This window comes from Cupressus sempervirens, chromosome 8, assembly GCF_028749045.1.
Source record: "Cupressus sempervirens isolate cs-2001-9-10 chromosome 8, ASM2874904v1, whole genome shotgun sequence".
Taxonomy (NCBI): Eukaryota; Viridiplantae; Streptophyta; class Pinopsida; order Cupressales; family Cupressaceae; genus Cupressus; species Cupressus sempervirens.
The window spans coordinates 546,605,621-546,626,000 of NC_143125.1; the positions used below are offsets into that span (position 1 = coordinate 546,605,621).

The window sequence follows — 20,380 nt, forward strand, 5'->3', positions numbered from 1 at the left end:
TACCAAGTATTCCCCTAAGGTACGGTTCCGCAGACTCTTCTCCTGTACTTCAATGATCTTGACTGGTTCTAACACAAGCTTGCCTTCTTCATTGAGTGGTGGAAGATCTATGGTTATTGTGATGTTCTGTCCCACGACTTTCTTTAGGCAGGAGACGTGGAAGACATTGTGGATGGGGCTCCGTTCTGGAAGTTCTAGTTTATAGGCAACTTTATCGATGCGGCGAGTTATACGATAAGGACCATAAAAAATGTGGCTTCAATTTTTTTTTTTCCCTTTTGCCTTAAAGGAAGATTGTCTGTATGGATGGAGCCTGAGGTAACCAAATCTCCCACTTTGAAACTTCTCTCTATTCAGTGTCTATAGGCGTAGATCTTTTGTTGATTCTGTGCCCTTTGTAAGTTTTCCTTCAAGAATCTTAGGATGTCTCTCCCTTCCTGAAGCCAATACCTCGCCTAGGTGCGCAATTGTCACCCAAGACCATGTCGATAAATGAAAGGAGTTCATACCTGTACAGTTCTTTGAAGGGTTACATCCCAATAAACATGTGATAAGTTGCATTGTAACAGTATTCCCCTTGATGCATCCATTTGACCCATGCCCGTTGTTATGCTGAAACGTAGTTACAGAGGTAGCCTTCTAGCCACTTGTTCACAATCTCCGTCTGTCTGAGGGTGGTAGCTAGTACTTGGCGACAATTCCGTTCTTGCCAATGAAAACAATTCTGTCCAAAAAATAAAGAGAAACCAACCATCCCTATCACTAACAATGTTTCAGGGTAACCCATGCAAACGAAAAACGTCTTTAAAAAATAAGTCGGCCACCTGTGTGGCTTGAAAATTTGAGGAGATGGCGAAGAAGTGTGCATACTTCATCAATCTGTCAACCACCACAAAGATACAATCCTTTCGATTTACCTTAGGAAGTCCAGTGATGAAGTCCATAGAGATACTTTCCCACTTCTATTTTGGTATCAACAAGGGTTGCAACAACCTGACATGTAAAGTGTGTTCGCATTGGTTTTGCTAGCAGACTGCACATTCCCGTATGTAGTGCAAAACATCATCTTTAAGTCCCTTCCATGAGAATCTCTCCTTGAGCTGTCTATAGGTTTTGAGAAACCCTAGGTGTCTGACCAAGGGCTGGTGTGGGGTTTTTTGTTAATGTGGGTTGGGTGATCCTAAAAATCTTTATCAAGTTTATGATTTTAAAAAATAATATTTGTACTAACTGCATTCCCAAATTTTGGTTTCAATGTATATACAGAGTTATTAGTAATGATTTTTAACGGTTTTGTAAGAATTTGGTATAGCTCTGATACCATGTAAGAATTTGCCTAAGGCAATAATTCAACGCCAAGATCAAGAAGCTCAGTAGACAACACAAGAGAGACAAATGATGATCAAATGAGAATGGATATCAGATGATTGGATATCAGATAATTGGATATCAGATAATCGGATAAATACGTTATAGAAGTGTCTTGTATATAAAGGCAACTGATATGACTAGGAGTCAGCAAAGAGATAAGCATAATAACTAAGCACATGTCCACCAAGAGTGGAGTATCCTCCATTGTGCATGAATGTACGTGCAACAATGAGAGGATAAGAATGCAAAGGTGCATCTCATAAAGAGATGTAGTAGACAACATGTGCTCAATTGGAGTGCAAACTATTGTGTTGTCTACATAACAACTCATATGAATATGCAAACCCCTAGGTGTCTACATGACAACTAATATGCTAATGTATTAACCTAAGTAGACTTAAGTAAAGTGTAATTAGTAAATACTTAATTACACCAACACCCTCCCCTTAAGTGCAACTTAGGGGAATGCACTTAAGCTCAGAAAAAACTAGATGATAATGCAATATGGGTCTCGGCTACTAGGCCATGTTAGGTACCCATGTAAAAAATTTAAAAAAGAATGCAAGCTCTCATAAAGCGAAGAGAGAGAGAAAACCTCATGGGAAAAACCCTCCCCCAAAAAGAGATGAAAAAACAAGATGCATGGATGGATGAAGCAATTAAGACCCTCGCATTACAACATACATCATGTATCTACAATAGAGAAGTATGAGAAGAAGAAGAAGAAGAAGAAGAAGAAGAAAGAAGAGAAAGTAGTCCTCCCTCACTACAGAATGCCCATCAGTGATAGCTGCTCCAAGATGAATGTAGAAGCTGATCCATGACTGTTGAATAATGTTCCTCCCCTTAGGAAGAAACATTGTCATAGGTACATATGAGATGCTTCCCCCAATGTGTAGAAAGAATCCTCAAGATGAATGGTCTCTCTGAAAATTGCTCAATTGTCCCTGTGCCGATACTAACGGTCACTCTTTCCAACACTGTTGAAACGAACAAGTTCGGATCTAGTAAGGATGGATGTAGAACATATCCCAAAGAACCAATTGTCTCCGTAAATGATAAAGAGACCTCTTGCAACTGCTGTACATAAGGATCCACAATCATATCAACCTTGTAAGACTGATCATGTAGAGAATGGACAAGAGGGTCAGAGTGTTCCCTCGCAACAATTGAAAAAGGATCTTCTTCATCAAAGAGAAGATGTATATCATCAATAATGTCTCCCAAATCTGCTATGTAGGACTCCACAAACAAACCTGAAATATCTGTCAAGTAGTCATCCCCTGATGCTGCAACTGGAAGACAAGGTGTACCCAATTGTACTGAATTACATGTACCTATCATTGGAGCAATGTATGCATGTGGAATTTTCTGATGTTGTGACCTCATCCTGCATCTGTCAGAAGGATCCCCCACAAGTGAACCTGTTGAATCACTATCACTGTTGTCACTATTAGTTTCCACAATGTATGAAGTATGGAGAGGATTAGAAGATAAGCTAGGTGAACTTTCCTCAAAGTGAACATTCCTCTCTACGAAATCTCATGAGTCTCAGGATCCATAAGTCTATATGCCTTAACACTTTTGTCATATCCCCATTTTAAGATAAAATTTTAATAATAATTAGATAAGAAAATGTTATTAAATAAATAATGATAATAAAGTTATACTTATTAAACTAGGAAATAATAATAATTTAACTTATATTATTAATAAAATAATATTTAGTATGATATTTTAAATAATTAAAAAATAATAAATTTTCAAAAAGTAAATAAATAAATAAAATTAAATACAGGAGACAATATTATAGAAAGAATGTTAATTTTCTAAATAGAATTTCATAATAAATAATAATAAACACAAACAAGTAAGTAAATAAATAATATAACATAGAGTAATATAAATTAACTAAATCTAATGAAAAGTCAAGAGAGATTTAATAAATAGACACGACTTCTTAAAATTAAGATATAAAAGGGAGGAGAGTTTATTTTAGAGAGGGGAGAAAAGGAAGAGAAGAGAAGAGGAGTTCAAAAAGGAAAATGGAAAAAGAAAAGTAATATGAAGAAAATAAGGAAGTGACTTTCTAAAGAGGTATCAATGACATTGAAAGGATGTGAGTCTTTGATGGGGTCATAATTATGAATAGTTGTGACTCTTCAAAGGACTTGTATTATGAAAGGTTGTGACTTTTGGAAAAAGAGAAATAAAATAATATAGTTTTTCCTTTCCTTATAATTAAAAAATGAAGAATTTTGGAAAGCAAATATAGAGTTGAGATAATCTAGAAGGAATAATTCAGTAAAATTCCAACTAAGGATAGAGCCACATGGACCAAGAAAAGAAGAAGATAAGAAAGGTTTGTTTATGAATTATATTTGTTTAATTATATTTATGAATTTTTTTATGTTAATGAATCGTACTTGTGGATAATATAGTGTTAACTTATGAGGTCAATACTATGGTTACAATGTTACTTGTAGCATGGAGCATGCGAGATATTTAAGATCTCCATTGTCTGCCATGGCCGAGTGTCGATATCGTAGCATGGAGCATGTGAGATATTTAAGATCTCCATAGTTCGCCATGGCTGATAATCAACCTACTAGAATATTCTGAAGTCGTCAACATATGCATATGTGAGTAGCCTTGGACAGAGGATGCCTATCCAAGAAAAATCTTAAGGGGTGCACTCCCGAAAAGACGACAAGGTAGCTATGAGCTAGGAACCTTGACTTGGAGATGTCCTTGAGATTGGGGTTAAATTAGAGGGTAGAGTAATATAGTTAGTTTTGTTATAATTGTGATTCTAACATTTATTTTGTAGGTATTACTTGTCCCTAACCCACCCTAATAGTGGGGATAATAGAACTTTCTTCATATCCAATGAAAATACTAGGCCTTAGCGGTGGTGCCTTGCATTCCCTTGAAGATATGTATTCCCATGCTAGACAACCAATGACTCTGAAGTGTTTCACAACTAGTTTTCTTCCGCACCATGCCTCAAAAGGAGTCATTCCATCTAAGACATTATGAGGAGACCTATTAAGGATGTGATTGACACTACTTATAGTTTCTACCTCGAGTGATGGATCAAGAGACTTGGCTTGAATCATACAACTTGCCATTGACTTAAGAGTTCTAATCCTCATTGCTGCAACACTTGTTTTTTGTGGACTAAATGCTACAGGATTTTGAAGATCAATACCCTCAAGTTCACAAAAGTCTCTAAGTCTTGAGTTCACATATCTACTTTTATTGTCCATATGAAGAACCTTGATGGCTTTACTTGATTGCTTCTCAACATGACTCTTGAAGGCTAGAAACTTATCAAACACTTCATTCTTGTGATCAAGAAAGTAGACCCATGTGTAGTGTGAAAAGTCATCAATGAAAGTGAGGACATAGAGACCCTTGCTAACTGATGTCACTAGAAAAGGGCCTGCTAGAACTGTGTGAACTGACTCAAGAACAACTGATGCTCTCCAAGACTTCCCTTTGTCAAACTTCTCTATTAGATGCATATCCATTGAACAAGTCGAACATTCACCCTTATAAAAGTTGATTGTAGGTAGACCTTTGACCATATTTTTTGAGCCAAGTTGATGAAGATAGCGGAAGGCAAGATGTCCATACCGCTCATGCCATAATTTACTTTGTGATTGTGAATGTGTCAACAAGGCATGTGAAGGAGACTTAGGAACAAAGTGGGAGAAAGAATAAAGCCTTGTGGCATGATTAACTTTACCCATTGCAACCAATGATCATGCTTAATATTTCGCACCATTACTGAATCAGGAAGGAACTCAACTTTATTTCCACCTCCGCAGTGAATGATTTGGTAAATTAAAAGGAGATTAGTGCTAAGGTGTGGAACATAGAGAACATCTTTGAACTCTCCATTTTCCATCTCAACTTGTCCGTTCCATTCAACTTCCACTTGTGTATCATTCCCTACAAAGATGTGAGGTACCTTAGATTGCTCCAATGAAGAAAAGTGTCCTTTTGAAGACCCCATATGATGCGAGGCACCTGAGTCAAGAATCCATTTCTTTGAAGAACTTGAACATGCCATAAGCGCTTGCCCTTTTCCCTTTGAAGTGGATGGATTCGAATCCTTGGAAGCATTTGGCACATTGATTTTGGTCTTCCTAAGTAAGTTTTCCAACTCTTTTATCCTCTTTAGTCTTGCAATGATGCTCATCATGATTTGGTTTCTTGTAATACGTACAGAATAGTTTATCCTTCTTGTTTTTGTTTCCCTTCTTATTGGAAGAAGAATTGCCTTGTTGTGAGGAGGAAGGTTGTTGCGTCTCTGATTATGATTTTGGCTTCCACTGCTTTTTCTTGTTGTTGGTGAAACTTTTGCCGCCTTGATTTGGTTGGTTCTCATTACTAGCCACCAATTCCTTGGACTTTGATGACTTGAGGATTCCCATATCTATCAACTTGGATTGTTTCAACATTAACATTTCTGCAAATGCATCAAATGAAGACTTAGTGAAGGCACTTCCCATGGTCAACTTGTGAGTGTTGTAACTCGAAACAAAAGATGCATACTCTGAAGGTAGCCTTTTCAAGATGTGATGAATCAATCTACCATCCTTCATGGGATTACCACAATCCTTAAGTAGTGCTCTCAACTCATTGGCTTTGTTGACATAGTCTTGAATTGTGTCAAAATTCTTAGGATCCAAGAGAAGTAGATCATTCTCAATTTGGAATCCCTTTTCCTCATCCACCTTACCATACAACCCTTCAAGTTTGTCCCAAGCACCCTTGGCATCCTTAAAGCTAGAAATGTGGAAGAAAAGATCTCTATGAACACAACTCCTAATAATTCCTAAAGTGTCGTTGTCTTTAATTTTCCAGTCAACTTGTGCATCAACATTAGTGGGTTTTACAATTGTACAATCGACATATATATTTAAACCATTTTCCATTAGTCTACTCCATACAATATCTTTCCATGTAGTATAATTGTGTGAAGTTAAAAGTGGAGTTTTAGGTGAACCCATGATGCAAAAAAGAGCACAAAAGAGAAAGAGAGACACAAGAACACAAGACACCCCCCCCCCCAATCACTCAATCAAAGAATCCCCACCCCCATAAAGATCATTTGGCACTTTATATTTAGTGCGGGTACAATAGCCACTTGCCAATTTTGGGCCAAAGTGGAACTCTGATTTTTGATATTTACAATTGAAAAGATGAAGCTATAGTGGACTCAAGTACATAAAACACCAGATCTCCCAAGGATCTAAATTAGTTACAAGTGCAAAAATAGGCCAAAAATGACCAAATTTTGAAAATACTATGTCTACCCAAAATTACTCTAAATTGATACTAGATCTGGAAAGTAGACAAAAAATCATACACTTTAAAAAAAATAGCACCTGAATATGTGTCCATATGAGCCCGAATGAAGCCTCTGAAGTTGTAAAAATTGGAATTGGTAATTTCCAGAAAAATTCAGAATCAGAGATCACAAACAACCTGCAACAATGTGTAGATCACGAAATTCTACCCCAAAACAAAAAAAATTTGCTCGAAAAAAGGAGTCCGTATGAAGGAGATATCGTTGTTTGAAAATCACCTCTGTAATTATTTTTCTTGAATCGCCGCCATCGCACCTCCAAAAATCAAATGACTCTAGATTTCACATCAGATGTTCGATTTTGATGAAACAAAAGTCAATTGGGGTTTTTTTGACCTTCTGAATGTGATACCAATATCTGATTTGCACTAGCAAGCTTCAATCTTGACCTGCAAAAATAAATAAAAAATCTCTCCAATGGTTATGCAATGGAACTTCTATGGCTCTGATACCATGTAATAATTTGGTATAGCTCTGATACTATGTAAGAATTTGCCTAAGGCAATAATTCAACGTCAAGATCAAGAAGCTCAGTAGACAGCACAAGAGAGACAAATGATGATCAAATGAGAATGGATATCAGATAATTGGATAAATACATTATAGAAGTGCCTTGTATATAAAGGCAACTAATATGACTAGAAGTCAACAAAGAGATAAGCATAACAACTAAGCATATGTCCACCAAGAGTGAATTATCCTCCATTTTGCATGAATGTACATGCAACAATGAGAGGATAAGGATGCAAAGGTGTATCTCATAAAGAGATGTAGTAGACAACATGTGCTCAATTGGAGTGCAAACCACTGTGTTGTCTACATGACAACTCATATGAATATGTAAACTCCTAGGTCTCTACATGACAACTAATATGCTAATGCATTAACCTAAGTAAACTTAAGTAAAGTGTAACTAGTAAACACTTAATTACACCAATAGGTTTCAACTTTTTAGGTAAAGGAATCCTAACCAAAATTCTAAGGTTATTTTTTGCTAAATCTTTTTCCACTAGTCCTTCATATTTTTCGAGAGTATTACCAATTTGAAAGATAATCTTGCTATGCAAGAGTTCTAATGGGAATTTTGGAATAACAATTGATTTGAGAATAGAGACATGTTGAAGGAGGTGATGCAATGTTAAGAGTTGATGCATCAACTCTTAACTCATAATATCATGATGATTGACATTGCATCAAAAGATTCCATTTGGAGGGAGACTCCTAGATAGTGATTAGTGAGACTCCCAGATAGTGATTAATGGTAGAGCAAAAGGAAGCTTGGATGCTTGGTATCTCGATAAGTACATCAGGCAAATCAGAGACTTGTTGGAGGAGGTTGATGAATTTAATGTATCTCTTGTGTCTAGGAAAGCAAATGAGCTAGCTGACAAGCTTTCATATATTGGGGTGGCATGTCACATGATTGACAATCTGGCAATCATTGAGTTTTTCAATGACATCCCTTTCTGCGAGTTAGCCTCAACTATGGTGGCAAAAGTTTGTACCCGAGGCAATTATTGTTTGGTGATGCTAGCTCGTCCTAGGTATCCGGTACCAATCCTTGGAAATCTACTTTTATGGGAATAGAGGCGATGTATTTCACTGGCATTATGTGAGTGGACTAGTGGGGGGTACGACGACTGAGAGTATTGTATGTCTCAATCTCTCTAAGATTTGTGCTTGCATCTTCTAGAGGCATCCATGGGTTATTTAATAGCTCTCCCACACATGCCTTTGGCACCCATTTCTGCCACTAGCTTTTGTTTACAGAGTGTCATTTGTAACCTATGGAGGCCATATTCTCTCTCGCGAAGGATGGACAAATCCCTTCCTTCAAGGGTTCCATTTCAGTTACCTAATTGCGGCACATTTTCAAGCTTGATGGGGAGCTTTTTTGGGAGGCACTAAAGCTTATGTTCAGTGAGCACTACATGGAAGTTGACTGGAGACCGAGGTCCAATTTGGACATGTCTTCTCTATTCTTGGCCTTAGCTCTCATGGTGGGGTGCTCAAACGCAGAGGCGGTGTACGTGATGAGGGAGTGCGTCAAGCCCAAGTGGGGGGTGGTTTTGAGGGTGTGATCAGCAGGTCTGAGATTGGCATTGGCATCCACATGGAGAATCATCCGTGGAGGTTGATTGGGGGCGGGCCAAGTGAACCGTTGTTGGTTTGGTTATCCACGGATCTTGCTGAAGTTCTTCTTCCTTCTGTTTTTTGGGGATGTCACAAATTGCTTCTTTTCCTCCACTACCTGAACCTAGAGCGGGCATTGGTGGGAGACTGAGTGGTGAGGAAGTGCAAGAAGATACCTATGTGACTTAATGCACCCAATGGTGAGGATGGGTGGCCGCTGATTTGAAGGAAAATTCCCCCTCAGCAAAGCAAGCAAGGCTCCAACACGTTTGGTGGGTTTCTTGTGGGTGATTGGGTGTGGAGGAAGCGGTGGGTACTTTTGGTTTGCTAAACACGAGTGGTGTGGTGGCTAGTTCTCTTGCTCATTCTGTTCAGATTCCTATAGTGGGGGTGGATATATCTGTGATTCCACAACACACTCCATCTCAAACTGGAAGGCTCGTAGTCGCGCGATTTCTTTGCCAGATCAAGGAATCCCTAGCTTCTCAAGGGAGGAAGTTGCTTCTTGATTCAAGTGAGCCTATTCTAGTTTCTTGGGTATATGTTTGTGGGCATTTTTGGATATTGATATGTAAAATGTAACCCAATATATGGGGGTTTAGTTGTTGTTGCATAGGTAGGGGTTTTGTTTGGGCTTGGGAGTCTTTTGTGGATAGCCCGATTTTGTGGTGCATCCTTGATATTACTCGTAAATTTTTTCGAATATTAATACAATTAACTATTACCGATAAAGAAGAACCAATCAAATCAATATTTGTAATTAATCATTGATATTAATATCAATTTATTAATGAAATAATTATTTCTATTTATAGTGCTAAGCGATGCCATTAACATTCAATTATAATATTTATAACGTTAATATAAATCAAAACATAACTTAATAAACTAAATATTATTAGTGAATAAAGAGCTCTAGAGAGCTTGAGTCCCTGCCCCGTGGAAGGGTTAGAAGGATCAAGACTGCATTGTGTGGATATATGTGGAAGATCTTGGGGAGACTCTAGTTTTTAGAGGGAATTACTCCTTTCTTGATAACTGGTTAGCTCTCTTTGATGATTTGTTGATGTTGAAACATATGGTGATAAAATGACAAAATGTTTGTTGGTAAACTATTATAGTATGGTGCTTATCAATATATGTTGTAACAACTTTTTATATTGTTATAATAAAGTGGATTCAATAGTCTAGACTGTCTAAACATGATTAGTGACTTAGGGTTATATTTAAAAACAAGATTCTAGATGTTGCATTTGAAATCTTAGAAGGTTTTAGATGTTAAAAGTGTATAATTTGAGAATTTGTATTCATATATTTTTAGAAAATTAAATATATAAAAACCAAAATAATATTTAAACAATCTATAATAGAAAAGCATAAAATTATTTTTTAATTTAACTATGTAATAATTGTCAGCAATACCATTTTCGATCACTACACTCCATTCAAATAAAAAATATTAAAAATAAATAACTAAACAAAACAAATTAAATAAAGTTATTATAATAAAGTCATCACAAACATTAAAGATTCTCTAATCAAACAAAAGTCCTGTAATCAAACTCTTAAATAAATAAAGAATACAAACAGAAAATAATAAAAAATATCAAATTTTAAATTCAATGAAGAACACTGTATGATTTGAGTTGGGGAAATTAAGTGCGTGGACAATTTTGATTCGTGCATAAGTCAGAAAAGATTGATCCGGAATTTTTCATTTTCTATATAGACAATAATGACTTGAGGTAGAGAATGTTTGGGTTAAATAGTTTTGTCATGACAAGGGAGAAATCACTGTAAAATAGCTCCTAATTTGAGGTGAATAATTTGACTATGTTGCGAGTGCAGAGCATCGCCATTAAGGCCTGGTCAGCGCAGAGAAAACCTTTTCCGGCTTCCAAGTTCCTGTAGTAGTGCGGATTGAATGATGAGGGGCTTCCATGGTTCAAAGCCATAGTTGGATTTTCCTCTGTGTGCTTGCTGCAGATGTGGCTTAGATGTCTGAGGAAATGACCTTCCATAGTGGGGTCGGGTCTCTTAGTGTCATTAAATTGTCAAATGTTTCCTTAAAAAAGTTGCATTGGGCTCTTCCGATGGCTTAGCCCCCAACAGACTGAGCATTTCCTTCACTGTAAACTTTTTTTTCCCTAAATCTGTGGATCATGCTATAAATGTCAATGTTCGGAGAAGGAAGATTGTTTCTGCCTGACTAACAAACAAGGTCATATTGTCTTTGCACCTTGTTTTTACAAGAATGAAGGGCCCTTTTGCTTGCCATACAAATCATATTCCAGCTTCACAAACCAAAAAATCAGAGAAATTAAGATGTTTCTAAAAATGTTTGGCGCTCCTTTTGGGATAACACTCGGCTTAATCACTTAATTGATCTCCAATAGGCTCAACTCCAAGCCCATCCATCAAGCAATGACATTCAAAATTCTCTTAGTCACAATTTATTAAATTCTAGAATTTAGAATAGAATTTCAATTAGAAGGTCTAAAATTGATGTTACCATGGTTGTTAGAGTCAATCAATTTATGCCTATAAAGGCTAGTCTGAATGGCATCCCTGAGATCTGAATCCGACAATTTCCCAAACTCTTTGGCATCTAATGACAGCCTAGGATGGACTAGACTATTGACGCCTTTCCATGGTCTTAACACATTTTGAAGCCTGGCCAAAATCTGCAGAGACTGCTCCAAATCCATGGCGTCTTTCAACAATCCCTACTTCTGTTACCCTGTTTGCTGCTTTTTTTCCTTTTTTCATTCCAGCAAATACGATTTTTGCCTAGGAAATTGCGCAGGGGCCAATCAAAATCAAGAAATTAGACTGTTTTAAATGAATAAAAAAATATTATGTCCAAAACCTTAGGTTCGAACAATATATTTGTGGCTTGGGGGGCTAATGGGAATATTAGTTCCATGCCTTATATATAAGGGGGGGGACTAATAATAATTAGAAGATATGATTCCAATTTAACATGTGGAATCTATACAATTTGACACCTTACATGTCACAACCTTTTGCATGGTGAACTGAATGGTATAGAATATTATGTCCGGATATTGAATACGACACTCATCAATGGGTAATACAAATAAGTCACCAAACAACATATAAAAATAGTCTTAAATGAGCGACTGATATTTAACTATCCACTGATTGATGCACAAAAACTTAAATAAAGGGGATCTTAATAAAAGCAAAGAGGGTGGCCTTCTCATTGGCTCAACTCATTATTGAAATGATGACCAAGTATAATTCCATACTCTGCCACCATGGAATTTCTGTAGACTCTGTGGAATACAGAGCGATAAGGAGGAAACAAAAATACATCAAGTGAATTAAGAAAACCCACGAATGGGAAAAGACCAAAAAAGATATGCAAACCAAATCATATAAAGAGAGGGGACACATCAGCACCAAGACCCCTTAATACATAATGTAGGACAATATTGTAAATTATATTCTCCTGAAAGGTAAACTAGCCAATCAATGAAATGATCTAACTACTCCAACACTCTTGGCTGTAGGCCATTCAACAATTGCTTTAACCTTCTCAGAATCCATCTTCAAATCTTCAGCTGAAATCATAAATCCTAGATACACGAACTCCTTCATGAAAGTACATTTCTTGATATTGATCAACAACTTCTCTTTCTTTAATCTCTACAATACTTGTGTCGGATCCAACAAATGCTCCTTACTCTTACTGAAAATTATAATATCATTGAAGTATACAATCACAAATTTAACTAACAATTTCTTCGATACCTCATTATTAGCCCCATAAAAGTACTAGATGCATTGTTCAAACCAAAAGATATAACCAACCACTCATACAAACCCTAATTACTCTTGAAAGCAATCTTCCATTCATCATCTTCTCTGATTTTGATTTAATGATAACCACTCGTCAAACCAATTTTGGTAAAATACCTTGTCCCACTCAAATAATCCATTATGACATCCATCCTAGGTAAAGGAAATCTATATTTCACTGTGATTTGATTTATAACTTTGGAATCAATAGACATTCGCCATTCTCCATTCTTAGGTGCCAATACTGCATGTACTACACAAGAACCCAAACTCTCTTTCATCAATCCTTTTAGCAATAATTATTGCCCTTGTCTACTCAATACTTCATTCTCTACATGTGTCATCCTATGCAATGCGTTATTTGGCAAACTTGCTCAAGGAATTACATCCATACAATGACTGATAGTCCTAGCAAAGGGTAATCCATCAAGTACATTATCCGGAATCATGTCCTCAAATTCTGTCTGTCTGTAATTTCTTTTATTCTCAGTGGTTGCTCATCCACTATTCCCAAATTAGGTTTCTTAGGAATCAAAAGAAAACACACATTCTTTCAAGCCATCTATGAATGTCCTTCCCTCAACTAAACAAACTCTTATTGTGGTACAATTCACACTCTTAATCTTCTACAAAAGGTAACAATACTTGCTTCACCCCATTATCCACACTAGTATACCTATTCACCATCATGCATTGCTTGTCTATCATACTTCCATGCTCTACCCAGCAAGATATGACAAGAATCCATTGACATAATATCATAAAGAACTTCATCATGATATGACCTAATCTTCAATTTCATGTGACATTGCTCACTTGCTAGAACCTTATGCTCATCGTTTATCCATGCTATTTGATATGGCTTCGGGTGCTTCATTCTTGGTAATTGCAACTTGGTAACCTACTCCTATGATGCTAAAGTAACTTGAACTTCCACTCTTAATTATAACTTTGCAACACTTCCCTGCAAATTTACATCTGGTCTTGAAAAAACTCTTTCTCATCAACAATTCTTGATCAGGTTTCTAATTACATAGGGCTTTCCTAACCATTAGGGCTTCTCCATCTTCCAGTTTATTCATTGATTCAGGTAACTCCTCTCTCACAAATGCATTTCTGCTACTACTACTGATCTTCTTTCTTGAATTCCCACAGGTGCCCTCAATTGCTCTATGACCTTCTACACATTTAAAGCAAGTTCCTTTAAACCAATTTATGCCCCCTCTTTTGTAACCAATACCTCTATTACTGACCTCCTCTTCGTTAGAATGAAATCTCTTCTTTCCATTCCAAGTTTTCTTTGTTTGAATCGGAATAAGATCTAGCTCCTTTTGCAAAGGATCTACTTCTGTCTCTCTGGAGCACGCCACCTCTTCCTCTCTATCTATGTTCATGCCTCTTGTTCAACTTTTATTCTGCCTTCAAAGAAAATTGGTATGCTTCCTTAATTCTTTCCATTTTGACCAAACTAATTTTATTTTGAATAGATGTCCTCAAACCATTTAGGTATCTAGCAATTCTTTCAATCTCATCATCCATATGTCTAGGTCTAATATCCAACCTATATAATTCTTTAGTGTATTCCTTTACAATAAAATTTCTTTGCTTCATGTTTTTCATTTTCCCTAAAAGCTTACTTGATAATCACCAGACAAGAATTTTCCTTTCAATTTATTCACCATCTTATTCCATGATTTGATTTTGTCTTTTCCTCTCTTTTACCTTTCTAACTATAAGTGTTCCCACAATAAAGTTGCATGTCCTTTCAACTTAGTGCTAGCAATTTTCACCTTCTTATGTACGTTTGTACTCTCATACTTGAAATACATTTCCATCTATGTAATCCAATAAAGCAAGTCATTCGAATTTAGCTTATCATCATAATCAAGCATATTGAAATGTGGTTTTGCGTTAACCCTAGTTAAGGCTCACAAGAATCTTTCATCCCCTTAGTCAAGTACATGGTCTTTGTTTCTTGTAATTGTTTCTTCAGCTTCTTCATCACTTACATCTTCAATTAGGCTTCCTCTTCTTTGAGCAGTCTCCGCAACTTCTAATCTACTTGCCATCTATCTCAACATGTCCACCACACTTGTATCTGCTTCTCTCCTTCCTCGAACCATTTTGTCAACTCTCTACAATTGTAGGCCAGATCTCTACTTTGCCACTCTACAACCAAATCAACTTAGGGCTTTGTAACAATAGGTTCAATAATCAGCTCCACAAGGAACACAACCTTTCTCTGATACCACTTGGTGCAATCACAAATGGAGGGACCTCAAAGAGATGTGTTCAAATGTGTAGCAAGGGTAAATACAATGGAAAACAGCAAGAGATTGAGAGAAAAATGCCAGATATGCTTTCATTAATTCTTCAGCGTATTCCTTTACAAGAAACTTTCTTTGCTTTATGTTTTGGATTTTCCCTAACAAGCTTACTTGCTAATCACTAGAGAAGAATTTTCCTTTCAATTTATTCACCATCTTATCCCATGATTTGATTTTGTCTTTTCCTCTCTTTTACCTTTCTAACTATGAGTGTTCCCACAATAAAGATGCACGTCCTTTCAACTTAGTGCTAGCAATTTTCACCTTCTTATGTACATTTGTGCTCTCACACTTGAAATACTTTTCCATCTCTGTAATCCAAACAAGCGAGTCATCCGAATTTAGTTTACCATCATAATCAAGCATATTGAAATTTGGTTTTGCATTAACCCTAGTTAAGGCTCTCAAGAACCTTTCATCCCCTTATTCAAGTACATGGTTTTCATTTCCTACAACTGCTTCTTCAGCTTCTTGATCACTTACATCTTCAATCAATCTTCCTCTTCTTTGAGCCGTCTCCACAACTTCTAATCTCGCTTCTATCTATCTCAACATGTCCACCACAGTTGGATCTGCTTCTCTCTTTCCTCGAACCATTTTGTCAACTCTCTACACTTGTAGGCCAGATCTCAACTTTGCCACTCTACAACCAAATCAGCTTAGGGCTTTGTAACAATAGGTTCAATAATAAGCTCCACAAGGAACACAACCTCTCTTTGATACCACTTGGTGCAATCGCAGATGGAGGGACCTCAAAGAGATCTGTCCAAATGTGTAGCAAGGGAAAATACAATGGAAAACAGAAAGAGATTGAGAGAACAATGCCCGATCTGCTTGTTAATTTTATAGGATCTCTGATAGAAATGATAACAGATCTATATCAGACATTACTTACTCTAGGTGACTTGAATGCGACAGTAGATGCCTTCAGAATGCTTCTAATATGCTGTGACTGGAATGTCAATTGCTGACAGGAATGTAGTTTGTAATCTGCAATGTTACTTTGTTGATTTTGGGACTGCAAGTATGTTATGTCTTTCATATTGCCTTGTCCACCAATGAGAATAACTATATATACAAGTGTGAAGAGTTATGACTCCGTAGGGGCATGACTCTATGTGGTCAAAGGCCACGTAGGGTCATGACCCTACGTGGTCATAAACTAATGTTTGTTAACCATAAACATACAACGGTTTAATCATGCCTGATAACATGTTCGATAATGATCTCAATGCTTATTGAATGAATTACCTTCATTAAATGATTTATCTGTACTTATGAAGGTAATTCATTTAGAAAAAATTAAATTTTGGCTCTTTAGATTCAGTGAATTCTCATCAAGCATTACTAATTTGCATTAACCTGAATTAGTTCACCTTTTCTTCAGTTTTTCCCGTAAGCTTGTTCTAATATATTGATGTATGCATTTTAGTTTATTGGGAGGCATGCAAAATTTGTTATGTAATTCTGTTAAATTGTCTGGGCCCGACTCTGACCTATAGGTATTATTTCAATTTATTAAACATCTATTTGTCTTCAACTTTGTTAATTTGTGAGCATCATGTGTGCTTTTGCAGGACAGGAGTTATATTGAAACTGCTCTATTAGCAATGCGATTGGGTATTAAAGTTGTACTAGTTCTTGAACAGGTCCTTAGCTTATCTGTTCTTTTACTTTTTGATAAGTTATCATAAACATTTTTAATTTGGTATGATAGGTCTTATTGATGTTCTTTTTTCAAGGATTCTTCTTTTTCATTTGTGTATTGATCAGATGGAGGAGCTGAATCTGGTGATCAAAACCAGCAGAGCAGTGAAGGTTCAACCAGTAATTGGACTAAGAGCCAAGCTTAGCACCAAGCACAATGGTCACTGGTCTGGAACTTCTGGTGATAGTGGGAAATTTGGACTTAGCATCAATAAACTTGTTCAAGTTGTGCACAAGCTCAGAAAAGTAGGTTTCGCATCTTTTCTTCTGCTTCAGTTTTCATAATGTAAGTGTATGTTCTGGTAAACTTATAAGATGTTTGAACAATCATGATTGTTATCATGCCCTGCAGGAAAACATGTTGCAATGCTTGCAATTGCTTCATTTTCACATTGGTTCTCAGATACAATCCATTTCAACTATAAAAGATGCCATAGATGAAGGGAGTCAAATTTACTGTGAATTAGTTCTGATGGGTGCCCCTATGGTATGGCCCTGGCTTTAATTAGTTAAATATAAAAATGATATCATCTGAAGATATGTAGTATCATAAAAAAAAAATGTGATAGACTTTTCTTTTCTTATACAGTGCGTTTATCTGATTTTTGCAGCATTACATTGATGTCGGAGGTGGGCTTGGGATTGACTATGACGGTACAAAGAGCCCATCTAACATTTCAATCAACTATAGCATGCAAGTGAGAGACATTTTGTTTACTAATTGGTTAAGCAAGACTGGAACTTTTAAAAAACAATCACAGTCCCAATCTATATAGTTAACAGATCATTATGTTTCCATATAAGTAACATTGTGATTGAACCAAATTTATTTGTAGGACTATGCAAACCACATCATAGCTGCTTTACGGGATGCCTGTTTTCTCAAAGGGATTTCTCAGCCAATAATTGTAACTGAGAGTGGGAGAGCTTTAGCATCGCATCATTCAGTCATTGTGTTTGATGTATTAAGTGTCAGCCAACGGATGCAACCAAAGCTTATTAGTAAGAAAAAGAGTTTGGACACAAGTAAAGTGCAAAGTGCAGATAAAGCAGATTATTCAGGTATGATTACTTTCAGCTAATATAAAACTTCTGGACTAGAAATTTGAACTTGTGCATCTGTATATTTTGATTGAGATATGACTTACTGGAGAGGATCCATTATGATTAATTTTATCAAGGTTGATTTAGTTGTTCAAACTTCAAATGCTAATGAAATGACAACTTTTATGAGAATTATACAGGTTCAGTTATGCATGCAAGTATCAATTGTCAAGATGACTGCAACCCTGTGTATGATCTACTGTCAAATTTCCATGAAGTCTCACGAAGTATGTGCAATCAAAACTTTTGGGAAGCTTTTAATGATGCAAAGCAGTTAAAACAAAAAGCGGAAAACTTGTTCAAACTTGGTTTCCTCAGTCTTGAGGACAGGGCACAAATGGAAACTCTCTATGATGCAATTTCATATACGTTGTTGTACAATTATAGGGACTCTGTTTTGCCAGATGAATTAGAAAAGCTTAAAAAATCGCTGGCTGCAACATATCATATCAACTTATCCATTTTCCGATCTGTACCTGATTCATGGGCCATAAGTCACGTTTTTCCTGTCATGCCTTTACATCGGCTGCAGGAGAAGCCAACTGCACAAGCAACCTTGGCTGATTTGACATGCGACAGTGATGGAAAGATAGAGCACTTTATAGGACCTAGTGGGGAAGTTGAAAATGTGCTTTCTGTGCATCATTTAAGTGAAGGACAACAATACTATATGGGGTTATTTCTGGCTGGTGTTTATCAGGTCTTCTTTAACCCTTACATATTCTTCTCTTCTAGCACATTTCTCGAGTCTACTCTTTGTTCTGGAAACATATTTCTTTCACATGGAAGGATTATTTTTGGTGCTGATTTGATCTTAGTATAATTCATGTTCAGGAAGTGATGGGAAGCACTCATAATTTATTTGGAGGAATAAATGTCATTCATGTGAGGTCAAAGGCATTAAACAATATTGGCAAAGCTAATGATAGCAAAAGCAAAGGGCAATATACTTTTAATCAAATAGTGGAGGGCGAGACAACTCAAGAAATATTATTTTCTGTCCAACACAGTGGAAGCAAAATGATTGAAGATCTGCAGAGGGAAGCTGAAGAAGCTGTTAGGAAAGGCTGTTTGTCTATGGAAGAAGCTGAGATACTTATAGAAAATTACAAGTGTAGCCTTAATTCTTATCCTTACCTCACAAAATAAATGGATGTGATTTAACCCCATTTCACATATTTCTATTCTTGTGGAAATTAATGCTACTTCCATACGGTGAATAATTCGGCATTTTCATGTGGCAGATTGTGCCATCATTTAAAGGTAATTTTTGGACAGCCCTCAATTTTTCATCTGAGCATTTTATAATTTAAAATTTAAAAGTAGGATTTGTTTGCAGAATTGTGGATTCTTGGTTGCCATGCATCCATGGTCACCTATTTCCTGGCAATTCTTATCTTTCTTTATACTTCTCTCTCATATCTTATCAGAAATTTGCTTGTTTCTTCTCATGTTTGGTGACAAGAACAGAAATCTCATCAACGTGATTTGTTAATTATTAAAACTGTTTTCGATTTTATTAGAAATACAAATTGCATACCTCATATGCATTGCCAATGTGTTCACATTTTTTTGTTAATTGGAAGGAAGCCAACCCATATACGTAAATGTAATTTGGTAAGCATATTAAACCGCTTAAATGCTGAACTATTATAGATTTTATATTTTAAAAAGGTTAGAATGGAAAACACTTTGACAATCGGATCTTCTTTCATTTAAAAAATCATAGCTGAAACTACGGAAAGTAACTTATACTGCCTTAACATAATGTGCTCTTGAGCAAACTCATGATGCGATATACATACATAAAAAACTAGAAACAACAAATGAAAATTTCATCATGAGTAGATAATGTAGGCTAAAGCTCAATTTGCTTGCTGTTTGAAACAGAGATTCTAGTTGCTGACTGGGATTGGAAAGCCCTTACGGGGTTCTCTTCACTGGTGCGTATGTTACATTCTATTTCTGTCCATTCCACTTTAAGGTGACATGTACTTGCTTCCAAATGAGGCAGTATATTTGCCAAAATATGAAGGAAGCAGAGAAGATGTTATAGATTGCAGAAGTTGACAGGAAAATGCGTAGGTGGGTGGAGGAAATCACACAATTGTCGATCTAAAGGTAAGTTTCAAGTCTACTGGTGACACAATTGTTGATCTAAAGATAAGTTTCAAGTCTACTGCTGATCAGGTTTATGGAACCTTACTATGCTCAGCTCCATGTTTCCATGTAACTGCATCTACTTAAGAGGAAAACAATCAACTTATAAAAATTTTGCTAGCTAATATGGTTTAATATCTATGCCTAATTATGTGCACACTGGTTAATAACAATGAAGTTAGACATGTCAGTTAATAATTGTATTCACTACTAACAGATAGCTAGGAATTTCAGAGAAGAAAAGTACAGCAGAGTATAAAAGGAAGAAAAAATGTTTACTCTTTTTATATATTTTATGTTCTGGAATTATTACATTCTAAAAAATTAGAACCCGAGAAGCCAACTGAAGAGCTTTCTAAACTTATGCTGTGTG

The 20,380-nt window shown here is 36.3% G+C and overlaps 1 protein-coding gene across 3 annotated transcripts in view; it reads left to right on the forward strand.

The window, feature by feature from the left end:
• Positions 1–20,132, forward strand: part of LOC149543615 (uncharacterized) — a 102,196-nt gene extending 82,064 nt beyond the window's left edge. For 2 of the 3 annotated variants that reach the window (XR_016355668.1, XR_016355669.1), the window contains 8 exons: positions 16,614–16,685; positions 16,810–16,989; positions 17,096–17,230; positions 17,355–17,441; positions 17,580–17,805; positions 17,988–18,547; positions 18,682–19,110; positions 19,738–20,132. Coding sequence is in view for 1 of the 3 variants with exons in the window: in XM_089798401.1 (XP_089654527.1) it covers positions 16,614–16,685; positions 16,810–16,989; positions 17,096–17,230; positions 17,355–17,441; positions 17,580–17,805; positions 17,988–18,547; positions 18,682–18,996 (1,575 nt within the window). In the remaining 2 variants the exon portion in view is untranslated. Of the gene's footprint in view, positions 1–16,613; positions 16,686–16,809; positions 16,990–17,095; positions 17,231–17,354; positions 17,442–17,579; positions 17,806–17,987; positions 18,548–18,681; positions 19,115–19,737 lie in introns of those variants that run through there. The other variant, XM_089798401.1, reaches the window with a different exon arrangement.
• The last annotated feature ends 248 nt before the right edge of the window (positions 20,133–20,380 follow it).